The sequence below is a fragment of the Acipenser ruthenus genome, chromosome 17 (assembly GCF_902713425.1).
Source record: "Acipenser ruthenus chromosome 17, fAciRut3.2 maternal haplotype, whole genome shotgun sequence".
Classification (NCBI taxonomy): domain Eukaryota; kingdom Metazoa; phylum Chordata; class Actinopteri; order Acipenseriformes; family Acipenseridae; genus Acipenser; species Acipenser ruthenus.
The window spans coordinates 22837125-22851382 of NC_081205.1; the positions used below are offsets into that span (position 1 = coordinate 22837125).

At 43.7% G+C, this 14258-nt stretch overlaps 1 protein-coding gene across 4 annotated transcripts in view; it reads left to right on the forward strand.

Moving 5' to 3' along the window:
- LOC117423083 (phospholipase D1-like) overlaps window positions 1-14258 on the forward strand; it is a 72672-nt gene that overhangs the window by 22054 nt on the left and 36360 nt on the right. For all 4 annotated transcript variants that reach the window (XM_034038509.3, XM_034038510.3, XM_034038508.3 and 1 more), the window contains exons 2-4: window positions 13130-13303; window positions 13513-13685; window positions 14009-14154. In XM_034038509.3, the coding sequence (XP_033894400.2) occupies window positions 13159-13303; window positions 13513-13685; window positions 14009-14154 (464 nt within the window). In that variant the 5' untranslated portion in view covers window positions 13130-13158. The remainder of the gene's footprint in view (window positions 1-13129; window positions 13304-13512; window positions 13686-14008; window positions 14155-14258) is intronic.

The window sequence follows — 14258 nt, forward strand, 5'->3', positions numbered from 1 at the left end:
AGTCATGCTCGATTTTATACTAATAAAATCTTTTTGGTGTCTGTTGGCTGCGCATCTGTCCACTGTACTTTATTACCAGGAAGACTTTATTTAGACTGAGAGACACAAACTTCCTCCCCACTTGAAACCTGCTTGACTCTACATAACTATGTGAACCTATGGAAGGGTGGGGGTATTCACTGAGACAGAAGATTTTATTTGCAAACACCGCACAGGTGTCCAGATTTATTTATTTTACTTATTTATTTTTTTATTTAGTTTAGCCCGCAGAGGGCGCTGTTGTCCGTGGTCTGGATACTGCCGACAGTAAACCAGGACCATGGGGTTACCAACACAGGTATCCCAATCCGTGCACCTTCAAGTGCTCAAAAATAATAATGAAAACAGAAGGCGAAAGAAAAATGGAAAGTAAAACACAGTAATAAAACTACAAACAAAAGTGCTGCTTATGCAGTGCCCCCATTGCCGCTAAGCCGGTCAGCACGGGTCTCCGTCCTACACTCCACTGTGCCTATACACTGGGGTTGGCCAGGGTTCCCCATACCTCTACACACGTCCCCTCGGGTACGTATTTATTTATATTGCTCTGTGAAAATTATTTATTTATTTATTTATTTTTTTATGAAAGGCTGCCCCCTCAGCCGGGCTCGCCTGCTCCTTGTTTCACACTGGCCTCTTCTGCCAGCGACACTGTATTTCCCCCAACACGGCCACCCGAGTGCACAAGCAAGCCAGTTCTTATGGGCCGAGCAGTCTCCCAAGGCCCGCCCCTCAGCCACTCAGAGGGAGGGAAAGCACACACACACTCTTCCCCACCTCTCCGTGTCATCGCCATGACCGACAGGCGGATCCCACGAGACTGCTGCCCTCTACCTGCAGTAATACGGATGTGCCAGACAGTCAGTCTAGATCTCCCCTGTTACACATCCTCCCCCTCAGAATGGCACCACCGGTCCATTCGAAAATCCTACAACCCAATGCCTTCCCGAGAGAAAAAATCTGCATTTTGATGCAGTTTCCCTGCTCGGTGGACTACACTGAAGGCATAGGGCTGCAGGGCCAAGTACCACCGCATGATTCTGGTGTTGTTATCCTTCATCCGGTGAAGCCATGCTAAGGGGGCATGATCCGTAATCAGGGTGAAGTGTCGCCCCAGGAGGTAGTACCGGAGTGACTCGACTGCCCATTTTACTGCGAGACACTCCTTCTCGATGGTACTATAGTTTTTCTCGCGGGGAAGGAGCTTCCTGCTGATATACAGGACCGGGTGCTCGCTTCCCCGCACCTCCTGAGACAACACTGCCCCGAGACCTGTCTCTGACGCAGGGTGAACCTCCTACTAAAATCAGGACTGCATAGCACTGGCTTGCTACACAGCCTTCGCTTCAAAGCGAGAAAGGCTCTCTGGCACGGCTCCGTCCACTGAACCGTATTTGGGGCCGCCTTCCTGGTGAGGTCTGTCAAAGGAGCAGCGAGCGTGGCGAAGCTCAGGATGAACTTCCTGTAATAGCCCGCTAGTCCCAAGAAAGAGCGCACCTGGGTTTTGGTTGTAGGGACCGGCCAGTCAGCCAAGGCTTTCACCTTAGCAATCAGCGGTCTGATCTGGCCACTCCCTACTCGATACCCCAAATACTCCGACTCACTCTTCACAATGGCACATTTCTTTGGGTTAGCAGTGAGCCCAGCCTCCCGCAAGGATTGCAGTACTGCCGCTACCTTACGCAGATGACTTGACCAGTCCTCGCTGTGGATAACCACGTCATCTATGTAAGCAGCGGCGTACTGCTTTTGCGCTCAGGTATGCGGTACAGCCTCTGGCGAACTAGCGCCCCCGGCTCAATCTCAATGTGATGGTGGGCTACTCGAGTCTGCCTCGGGACGGGAGAAAACACATCAGGAAATTCCGCCACCAGCGCCCACGCCTGACATTTCTGTGTTGGTGTCAGTCTGCAATCTGTACCGACCCCTGTTTCACCAACACAGAAAGATCAAGTCCCAGGTCGGTGACGTCATCTGCTTGCGCCGCTAACAAAGCCTCCTGATGTAACCAAGGCTTCAACAGGTTTACATGGTAAATGTGCTTTTCTCTCCATCGCTCCGGCTGGCAGATCTCATAATCCACCGCCCCAACCCGGCGTGTAACCTCAAACGGTCCTTGCCACTTCGCCAGAAGTTTGGACTCAGAGCTGGGTAACAACAGAAGCACCTTATCCCCCGGCTGAAACATGCGCAACCGGGCCCCCCTGTTATATTGGGTCTCCTGTCTGTGCTGAGCCTGCTGCAAATTGTCATGTGCCCATTTTCCCACAGGCTCAAGACGTTTGCGTAGGTCCAACACATACCGGACAGTATTGGTCGACTTGTCCTGCTGCTCCTCCCACATCTCTCTGACCAGATCGAGCACACCCCGGGGTCTCCGACCATACAGCAACTCGAATGGCGAAAAACCTGTGGAAGCCTGGGGTACCTCTCTGATAGCAAAGAGAAGGGGAGGAATCAGCTGGTCCTAGTAGCGCACGTCACTGTTTACAAATCTGCGCAACATGTTTTTGAGGGTCTTATTAAAACGCTCCACAAGACCATCGGTCTGAGGGTGAAAAACCGAGGTCCTAATGGTCTTAATCCCCAAAAGTTTACTTGTTCCACGGACTAGCCGGGATATAAAGTTGGTGCCTTGGTCGGTCAGTATTTCCTTGGGGATCCCCACCCGGGAGAAAACCTTCACGAGCTCGTTGGCAACAGATTTAGCAGACGCAGATCGGAGGGGAATGGCCTCTGGATAACGCGTAGCATAATCAAAAATGACCAATAGGTGTGTGTATCCTGCCGCACTCCTTTCTAGCGGTCCCACTATATCTACTCCAATATGCTCAAACGGAGCTTCCACTAGGAGCAATGGCACCAGTGGAGCTCGCGGGACGGCTCTAGGGCTAGCTTTCTGACACTCCCCACAGCATTCACAAAAACGTCTGACGTCGCCATCCAGCCCCAGCCAATAGAACCGTGTCACTAGCCTCGCTTTAGTCTTGTCCCTTCCCAAATGACCAGATAGGGGAATAGCGTGAGCAAGCTGCAACAAATCCTCCTCAAAGGGCTGAGGAATGAGCAACTGGTGACGCACTTCCCCCGTCTGGGGTAATTTTTCAACACGGTACAGAAGGTCTCGATCAATTTCAAAGTGAGGGTACGTGGCGGCACGTCTGGGCTCGACCACACGACCATTAACCACCGCTGCTTGGTCAAAGAGCCTGCTCAGCACGTCGTCACGCCCTTGCTCGAGTCAGAAGTCATGGGAACAAGCTAAAAAATCAGCTCCCATGGCTTCCAACTTGGGATCAGGTCGGTCCTGAGCGGAGGCAGCAGAGCCAGACCCCTGCGCTAACTCCGCGGCCTCCCCCCCAGTCTCTTCACCAATCGACTCCACCTGATACTTCTCGGACTCCCTCCATTGCCAGCCCTCATTCTTAGCGGCCTGGCTTTCCCGTTTAGTTTTGCGGGGTCTAAATCTGTGGCAATAGCAATCCGGGTCACGAAAGGGAAAGATCTCGCCAATTACTTCCTCTTTCTTAGCCAATAAGGAGGACGTGGCCGTCACAGCAGCCAACCAATTTTTAAACTGCTCGCAGTCCCGTCCCAGAACTACCGGTACCGGCAATCGAGGACACAAACCCAATTGTACTCGCGTCACCTGCTGGCCAATTTTCAGATTGACATACATTTTGGGATAAGTGCACACATCCCCATGAATACATTTTATATGCACCTGTCCCGTTATTTGCTTATGCCCTGGTGAGATTAACCTCTCCTGTATCAGGGACTGACTACACCCTGAATCTAAGAGAGCCTGGGTTTGTGTATCATCCACTGACACAGGAATCACAAAACCCGTCTGCTGGAGTGACTGATGGAATGGAACAGTCTTACCTGGTCAAATGACATCACATCCCATAGCGGGGCAATCCCGGTCGATGTGGCTCACCTCCCAGCTTGTTCCACACATCAGTGAACTGGTTTCTCGCCAGGAAGCTTCAGCAGGAGATTGAAACACAGGACCCATCAAAGGGGCTCGACGGTAGGGTGGCCGCGCGAGACCCCAGTGCAACACCGCAGCAGCCCGTGGGTGACCCCACTCTGCCCCAGTTCTCGGGCCGGGAGCTCCCACCGCCACACTCCGTCCAAAGACCTTGCTACCCCTCCCCCCCAGTCCCTTCGCCCTCCCTGGGGCCAGTAGAGGGGGTGATGCTGGTGTAGCGCGGTTTCCAGGCAGCTTAGCGGGCGTTGGTTCCGCTGCCTGGTACTGCTCTGCCAGTTGGATCGCCAACTCTAGGGTGGCGGGTGCCTGCCGTTGCACCCACACCCGCTGTTCCGGAGGCAAGCACTGCAGGAACCGCTCGACCACCACTACCTCCACCAGCCTGGCAGTGGTGGTGGTTCCCGGGTTCAACCACCCCCGTGCGTAATCCTGCAACCGGTACGCGATGGCCCTGGGGTGTTCCCCCACAGAAAAGCTCTCCCGGAATCTGCAGCGGTAGCCCTCTGGAGTAGCACCCACATGGTTGAGGATGGCAGTTTTTAACGTGGGGTACTCCATCCTTGCCACCGGATCCAGGGTGCTCGTTGCCGCCTGCGCCTCCCCCGTCAGCTGGGGCAGGAGGTAGCTAGCCCAATGCTCTCGGGCCCATCCGGCAGAAATAGCCATCCCCTCGAACACCTCCAGGTAAGCGTCTGGCCGATCCTCTGTCGTCATTTTTGTTGGCCGCTGTAGCATTGGGTCGGGCACAGCAGCTCTTACACTCCCCTGCCCTATCTCAGTTAGGGTTTGGCGCAGGAGGTCCATTATTGCGACGAATTGCTGCGGGTCCATTCTGACTCCCTTGGCTATTGCACTGCTTGGGTTGGGCAGTGCCAGTGAATCCCACTCTGACACCACGTGTGGAAGGGTGGGAGTATTCACTGACACGGGAGACAGAAGATTTTATTTGCAAACACCGCACAGGTGCCCAGATTTATTTATTTTACTTATTTATTTTTTTATTTAGTTTAGCCCGCAGAGGACGCTGTTGTCTGTGGTCTGGATACTGCCGACAGTAAACCAGGACCACAGGGTTACCAACACAGGTATCCCAATCCGTGCACCTTCAAGTACTCAAAAATAATAATGAAAACAGAAGGCGAAAGAAAAAGGGAAAATAAAACACAGTAATAAAACTACAAACAAAAGTGCTGCTTATGCAGTGCCCCCACTGCCGCTAAGCCGGTCAGCACGGGTCTCCGTCCTACACTCCGCTGTGCTATACACTGGGGTTGGCCAGGGTTCCCCGTACCTCTGCACACGTCCCCTCGGGTACGTATTTATTTATATTGCTTTGTGAAAATTAGTTTTTTTTAAAAAATTTTTATGAAAGACTGCCCCTTCAGCCGGGCTCGCCTGCTCCTTGTTTCACGCTGGCCTCTTCTGCCAGCGACACTGTATTTCCCCCAACACGGCCACCCGAGTGCACAAGCAAGCCAGTTCTTATGGGCCGAGCAGTCTCCCAAGGCCCGCCCCTCAGCCACTCAGAGAGAGGGAAAGCACACACACACTCTTCCCCACCTCTCCGTGTCATCGCCATGACCGACAGGCGGATCCCACGAGACTGCTGCCCTCTACCTGCAGTAATACGGATGTGCCAGACAGTCAGTCCAGATCTCCCCTGTTACAGAACCAAACAGAAATAGAAATTATATATATATTTTTTTCTCAAATGTGTTTTTGTCATACTGATTACTAGTGTAAAGGAAACTTTTGTAGAGTTGTCATTTTAAACATGCATTATTACAAATGCAACTTTTAAAACTGTTTCATGACCTACAGACATAAACAATACTCTAAACTTTGTATTCATTTACTGGTGTTTAACTCGGTTGACATCCCCACATGCATTAAATGCATGGGGGAAACAGATCCAAAGAGGTCTGCAAGTGTTAAGCAGTATTAAGATTAGCCGCTGTATTGATATTGACAATAGGCCCTGTTGGAAGACACATAATACAGGCAGATTCCTCCTTCTTTATCAATAACTTTGCCAAATCTTATAGAAGCTGTGAAAGAAAATCTCTTCACCAAGGTTTCTAAGGGTTGACCCAGCTCACTGGAATGGTTGTCTGTTAAATGGGAACTAACACAGCTGTGCCAAAGTCAAAGGCTTCTTTAATACCCTAGTCATTCTAATGACTAGGTTGTAAACAACATACATTGTCCACCGTTAAGAGGCCTTGCTACAGTATTTGTGTTCTGCCTTCTAATGAGAACGAATTATGGGGCAGAGCGGTTCATCTGTATAAAGGGCTGCTTTATAAGGCATGAGCACAGCATTTGTTAGACTTGATTATGTGTAGTTTGCAAGGAATTAACTTAAATCCACACACTATTACTTTGTTAACATTGATAGTAAATTGCTTTATGGTGACAACTGCCTTTTTAAATGTGAACGCACACACCCTCAATTTTTAGTATAAATTGAGCATAAATGTGCAACACTGTAGTTATAAGGCTACTGGTCTTTTAAGACAGACAATGACCTGCAGCAGGTTGCCTGTAACACAGCGTTTACCTTATTAGCACTTTAACTCTATCAACACTGCATACCTATAAAGAGGTCAGGGAGACAATAGCTCCACTCACTATGTCAGACTGCTGGCATAGCCTAGGAACATCCACTCAATACAACAGACCAGCTAACCACATACTATGGTGCTGTATCAGCTGTACCACATTAATCACTTTCTGTCTTGACATGTGCAAAGCATGTGGGGACATTTTAATAAAGGATAGTGTAGTACAGTAATCTGTTGCATATCTGACTGCGGTGGGACCAGAGTAAGGGCGGATATGTACAAATTCGGATAAATTAATCCTGTTTTAAATACCGTTATACACAGCTGTAACAATTGCTATAGTAACACACTTATTGTTTTGAGATTCAGCTTTTATTAGGGAGCTCCCCTAAATCCCTTGTTTAGAAAGATACAGGGTGTTAATGCTTGTGACAGAGTAGCTGTCTGCCATGTGAGTGCGTGCATTCACTGCTGAGTGACAGGCAGGAGATTGAGACGGAGGTTGAAGTTGATACGGTGGGATCTACAATCTCTGAACTAATCTTCTCTGTTTAATAATAAAGTAACGTTGCTGAAGGGCTTGATCATGGCGGATAAACGGTTAGGTATGTGACAGGCGGGTACACGGTGGATTACTGTAGTCCAGTATTGTTTTTTTTTTCTTCTTTTTAAAACAAATTACAGATCATTGTTTCTATTTTCAATGTGTTGAAAATAACCACAGCACAGTGAGAGAGCAACACATGCACACTCCTGTTTACTCTTTTTGCTTGGTCACGGTCCTTTCCAAATCAGGGTGTAACTTTAGCTGAGTGGGGTGAGGGCACTAGGAAACGGTCATAAATCCTTCATCATGAAGTGCCAGTGTTGTTGCTGCCGAGGCCAGTTATAACAAACTCCACATGCAGTACCCTGTGAATCTGAGCTTGCAGCTATAACTTTTAGGGTGTGACTGTTTGGCTGTTGTGAATCATTAGAGTAAGATAAACTGCAGCAATCTGCCTCATTCCACACGAGTTTTATAAATTTAACAGCAGAAATTTAAATTGACAAGCTGTTGAGAGTATTAGAATATGGGGATATATGAAGAAACCTGTCTGTCCTTCTTCCATATGGGACACATGGCATGTATGACTTCTAGTGAACTGGTTATACTGTATAATTGGGATGAGATTTGATATTGCCATTCTAAGTTATTTAGGTTATCAGAGAATACAGGTTGTGTTGGCAAGATCAATGGGGAATTCTTGATAATTGATAGTAAGTAGTGTGGTTTGACTGTTACTCAGAAGTTCACTGAACCCCCTTTTTCTGGCACCAGACAGGTATTTACAGTAGCCTGGCCAGTGACTTAATGTCTCTTTAGAGTGGCTTAGATAATCTTTTCTCATCTCCAGTTCTCAGCTATGCTCGCTCATTTTAATTGAATGCCCCTGGGAGTCATATATGAAGAATATCAAACATCTAAAAGAAGTCACATTCATGAAATCCGATTGAGAATTTCCTAAACATTAAATCCCAGTTGATTGTTTTCACAGTTTTCTTTGCACAACTCCAAGGCACCAAATTAGGAAGCACATTTTTTTATTTAAAAAAACTATTCCAATATTTACCCTAAATAGTCTCATGTCTATTTTGGATAAGGTTCTGTGTAACCTGTTTTTGTTGTTGTGTTGTTTTTTTTTTCAACATACAGTAAAGAACTGCTGTAAATGCATGTCACTACATGTATAGAAAAATATATATAGAGAGCCATGCTCTACAGTATTTGTGGAGCAGACAGACACAACTTTATATTGCTCAACACAATCAGCTATTGGCAAGATTCCATGACATACTTTAAGAACGTAATTTACATTATTGGAAATCTGGTGTTGTATAACTGTTGAACTGGAGCAAATAGTGAAATATGGTCAATTCGCATTAAAACAAACTCAGAATAAACACATTTCCCGATACATGTACTATGGATTTTTTACATGGTCCTAGCCAAACTTAACAGAAGAATTACTTCTTTTAATACAAATTTCCTGTTTTGTGCCAGTTAGTTTACAGTAATACAGGCCTCTGAGCAGCAAACTGCATGCAAGTCATCAGCATTTCCGATTTGTTCAATACCCTGATGTTCAGGACACCTTGCTTTTGTGGTTTACAGATGCCTGTGATCATAATAGGACATGCAGATTTCAAGGGCAGTTCATATGCAATGTTAACTTTTTAAAAGTTAAATTACAAGATAAAAAACAGGTGCTCGTTTCTTTGTTGGTGATGAATCTTGTTACTGCAGAGCAGGATTTCCACAACTCTGTGAGGTGACATGTTCATACTGTACATTGTAGTTGATATTGTTAAACAATACTTAGGAAACAATTTGACTGCCAAACTACAAACTGTATAATTTTACAAGTAAATCAATTTGCACCAGATTCTCAGCACTGATATGATACTAATAACCTTAAGACAAGACCACTTTACTACATTTACTACATTTCTGTTCTCTGTCCCACGAGGACAACTGAGGATCATGTACTAAAGAACAAGTACAACAAAGTCACATCACGTTACCAGAAGGATCTGCCTAACTGATCTGATTCTGTTTTACTATCATTTCTATTTTAGTAGTTTCTTTCCTTTCTCTTCCTTTCTTTTAGGAGTGTGGAATATCTTCACCATTCCACAGTGATTCTTCTCTGAAATATTATATTTTACTGCATAAGCTATCTGATATTGAATCATAAGCATCTGTACAAAATTACTACACCATTGGCCTTGGGCATCTTTGTACTCTCCAAAAGAGTAATCATATTTTCCAAGAAACACCTAATTATATTTTTAACATGGGTGTGTAAAGTAACAACAATATTAAATATATTCAATAATGTAAAAAAAAAAAAACAATTCAGAACATCTTGAATACCTTGACAAGTGTCTACTGCTTTAGCACCTACTCTTTTCTTTTCGTTTCCAGAAAACAGCAGAATTGAGAGTCAAGAGATTTGCTCTCCTAAGCATTATTATTAAAGCCAGTAAGATAAGAAACTAATTATAGTAGATGTGGTCAGTGATGCCTGGTGCTTTGTGTTTACTTCCTCTTTCTCGGCTAACTCATGATTTTGTGCACACACAGTTTGTATTTTGAAGTTGTTCTTAAAGTGTGTGTGTCGTTAACAAAATACTATAATCGATCTGTTTTAATTTGTGATAGAGGTCTCAAATGTGCAGTTTTTAAAGAAACGCATGTTGTTATAGCAAATGTTTCAATACATTTTAAAACATGATATCTGGAACTTTACTAGGTTAAAAAAAAAAACTCTGTCTGTATGCTTTCAAGCTATGCTACGTTTCCTTGGCCATTTCATAAAGAGTGGCATTTCCCCTTCAACGTCTTATTTCCTGTCATTAACCAGCCTGCGGCTTTGACTGCCAAGACACTGCTGAGGTGAAATGACTGACGTGAAACAGTAAAAAAACTTCCTGAGAGTAAGACATGGAAATGTGATTGGATGCACCTGTGGTAGGCATCCAATCAGAGGGCTGCACAATAGCTGAAGAATTGCCTTCTGTCCAGCATCTCTTTCTGCTTGACTGTGGTTCACTTTGAGTTCATTGTTTTGTCACACAGAACAATATGTGCCTGTTTTTGGCCAGTGATGGTGTGGAAAAGAAACGTTCAGGAAAATAATAATTATTTACATTGATAGATAGTTGACTTTATGCCCTTCACAGCCACTTTTCCTTTCCCTGTTTTCAAGAACAAAGCTGCAGAGAAGAGCGGCACTCAAGTTTCAACTTATTTTATGTAACTTGTATAAAGTTAACAATCAAGTGATGGAAATCATTTTAACCTTACCATGATTTAAATTTTTACATGCTCCTCGAGCAACTTCTGGTCATTTTAAAAGCATGGTACTTTTGAATCACTTTAAACGCTGGCTTAGAAATTCAAGGACTCTTTAGAGGACAGTGTGACTACAGTTTTCTTTAAGCACCTTTAATGAATAAAGCTCTCGAGTCTAATTTTCCTCAGACTATCGTGAGTACATGTGGATTCACATTCGAATGTAGCTAATGTTATCAGAGACAGTGTTAGAACTGTTCCGCTTGAACGTAGAGCTCAGTATTTTGATTAGCTGATCTATTTGTATTATTATTATTATTATTATTTATTTCTTAGCAGACGCCCTTATCCAGGGCGACTTACAATTGTTACAAGATATCACATTATACATGATTTCACATTATACAGATATCACATTATTTTTACATACAATTACCCATTTATACAGTTGGGTTTTAACTGGAGCAATCTAGGTAAAGTACCTTGCTCAAGGGTACAACAGCAGTGTCCCCCACTGGGGATTGAACCCACAACCCTCCGGTCAAGAGTCCAGAGCCCTAACCACTACTCCACACTGCTTCATTAAAGGTGCTTAAAGAAAACTGTAGTCACACTGTCCTCTAAAGAGTCCTTGAATTTCTAAGCCAGCGTTTAAAGTGATTCAAAAGTACCATGCTTTTAAAATGACCAGAAGTTGCTCGAGGAGCATGTAAAAATTTAAATCATGGTAAGGTTAAAATGATTTCCATCACTTGATTGTTAACTTTATACAAGTTACATAAAATAAGTTGAAACTTGAGTGCCGCTCTTCTCTGCAGCTTTGTTCTTGAAAACAGGGAAAGGAAAAGTGGCTGTGAAGGGCATAAAGTCAACTATCTATCAATGTAAATAATTATTATTTTCCTGAACGTTTCTTTTCCACACCATCACTGGCCAAAAACAGGCACATATTGTTCTGTGTGACAAAACAATGAACTCAAAGTGAACCACAGTCAAGCAGAAAGAGATGCTGGACAGAAGGCAATTCTTCAGCTATTGTGCAGCCCTCTGATTGGATGCCTACCACAGGTGCATCCAATCACATTTCCATGTCTTACTCTCAGGAAGTTTTTTTACTGTTTCACGTCAGTCATTTCACCTCAGCAGTGTCTTGGCAGTCAAAGCCGCAGGCTGGTTAATGACAGGAAATAAGACGTTGAAGGGGAAATGCCACTCTTTATGAAATGGCCAAGGAAACGCAGCATAGCTTGAAAGCATACAGACAGAGTTTTTTTTTTTAACCTAGTAAAGTTCCAGATATCATGTTTTAAAATGTATTGAAACATTTGCTATAACAACATGCGTTTCTTTAAAAACTGCACATTTGAGACCTCTATCACAAATTAAAACAGATCGATTATAGTATTTTGTTAACGACACACACACTTTAAGAACAACTTCAAAATACAAACTGTGTGTGCACAAAATCATGAGTTAGCCGAGAAAGAGGAAGTAAACACAAAGCACCAGGTATTGCTTTGAGAAATAACCGCCTCTTGTGTCAGCAACGTTTGGTGTAAAATTTGGAATGAAGTAGGGCTGCAGTGAAGGGTCCATTTGACCTTCGAAGGTTCGGAACACATTACCGAAGGAAGGTTCGAACCTTCGATGGTCACCATAGCTACTTGTTTATATTTGATTGAAAATCCTATTATTTTACAGGGAATCCATATAAATGGAATAAAACATTCACATGTAGTTTAAAAAGACATTATATAGAACAGTAACCATGTTTTTTTTATCATTTCAATAAAAGTAAAGGTACACATTGTTTATTTACACGGAATTGAGCCTGCTTGCGATCTATACAGTATGCTTGAATTGCACCAGTACCAACTGCTGTGGACACAGGTTTATTTAACAGTCACCGTTCCATGCAGGTTATCAGTTACATTTTACTACTACTAAAAATATTAATAATAGAGATTGGTTATGCCTCCATGATACATCAACAGTCGCTTGCACAGTTTACATTCAACTTTTTAATTGTTCGTCTGGGCATTTAACAAAAAAATCCCAAACAGCAGAGGGGTTTCGAGACATTTCTTTCAATACAGCTTACGCCTTACTCTCTACAACACTTTGCTGTTGAGACGGCGAATGAAGAAATTAAAGGCTCTATAAACAGTGTAGAGTTGCATTTATTATATATTGCCTTGGTTAATCGAAACGTGAAATATAATTGGTTGCAAATCAGTTTTATTTTCATACAATTATTAACGATGGGTACGTTGTGCTGTAGAAGGTACCACCCTTCAGACTTTTTGATGATTGTCTTTAGCAGTTGTTCATCAGTGTCCTGCTGTGGCACTAAAATAGCAATGCCATGCTTCTATGCTAATGGACAAGGGGTAGCACATTCTTATGAGCCATTGCTAGAATGGTACATATACCATATAAATGATCACCGTGGTATGCGCCTACACAAACTGGTAATCCATCAGTGCCAGAACCCTTGTGGTCTGGTAATTATGTGGTCTGCTAATGGTAATCCTGGAAATATAATGGTATCGCAATAAGAATTTTATGTATGGGTACTTTTTTCTGGTGTTTTTTAAAGAGCAGGAGTGAACAAATAAACATTTGGCAAGTACAGCTCATGCCTGGTCTAGGATTCCTGTTTGATTGTGTGCCTTGTTTCCATCTCCTCTCCAGGTGACCCCTGTACACCCTGAGTGTTAAACATGTCACTGGAGAAGGCAGTACAAGAGAGTACGTTTCCACTAAAGAAAGTGGCTTTTGACATGAGCCAGATAATGGAGAATCTGGACACCAGGGACCTCGATTTGGAGGAGGTGGATTTCGAGCCTTATGATCCCAGTCTGCCAGGTGAGAAGGCCTTTTCAATAATATTGAATCCTTTGGAGTCAGATATTATTGAAGTCAGACAGTCTGTCGAGCTACCAGGTTTATGATTTATCTTCAGTTAACAGACCTGTCAAGGGATTATAAATAATTCCATCAATTCCGTCTTACTTGAAATGCATTGCAATGCTCAATAGACTGCTGGTCTAACACATCCTGTATCTATGTTTCAGTGAGCACTCGAATTCCCTTCTCTGCCATTTACAAAATGAAGGGGTTTAAGGATACAGATATCCAGGTCTACCTCAATGAAGTCCACATTACTGCCAAAATTCTGGAAGTAGAACGCGGTATAATTGCACAACATGAGCGGGTTTCTTCAACGCAACAAAGGCTGACATCAAAGGTCAGAAGGCTTTTATTAGGCTGTCATCAATGATAATGATTTAGCAGTAGGCAGAATGTATTTACTCTGTTTGTATAGCTCAGAATATATGATTTTGAAGTTTGGGATGAAGCCTTGGTCTAGATTCTTAAAGCTATTTTTACCAAATCATTATTTGCATGGTTGTTTCAAAAGGAAAAAAACAAGCAAATCAAAAATAAATAACTTTCTGAGTTAAAAAAAAATGCTGGTATAACAATAGCGATTTGCAGTAAAATAATATTTCACCAAGTTTGAACTTACTTAAGTGATTCTTAAACTTTGCCATGATGTACTGTTTGCAGGTGAAACATGCTGGTGTCTTCACAATTGAACTGAAGCATGGGGGGTTTACCTGGCGAGTGAGAAGGAAAGAAAAACACTTTCACGAGCTCCACCGAGAGCTGATCACATACAAGACCTTCATGAGGATTCCTATTCCTACAAGAAGGTAATTCACATGATTACTGGAAGCAGGCTACAAAGAGCATGGCACTTGTACTATTATAACCCATTGCAGTTTTAATAAATAGAAGTGTGAAAGCTACTTTGCCA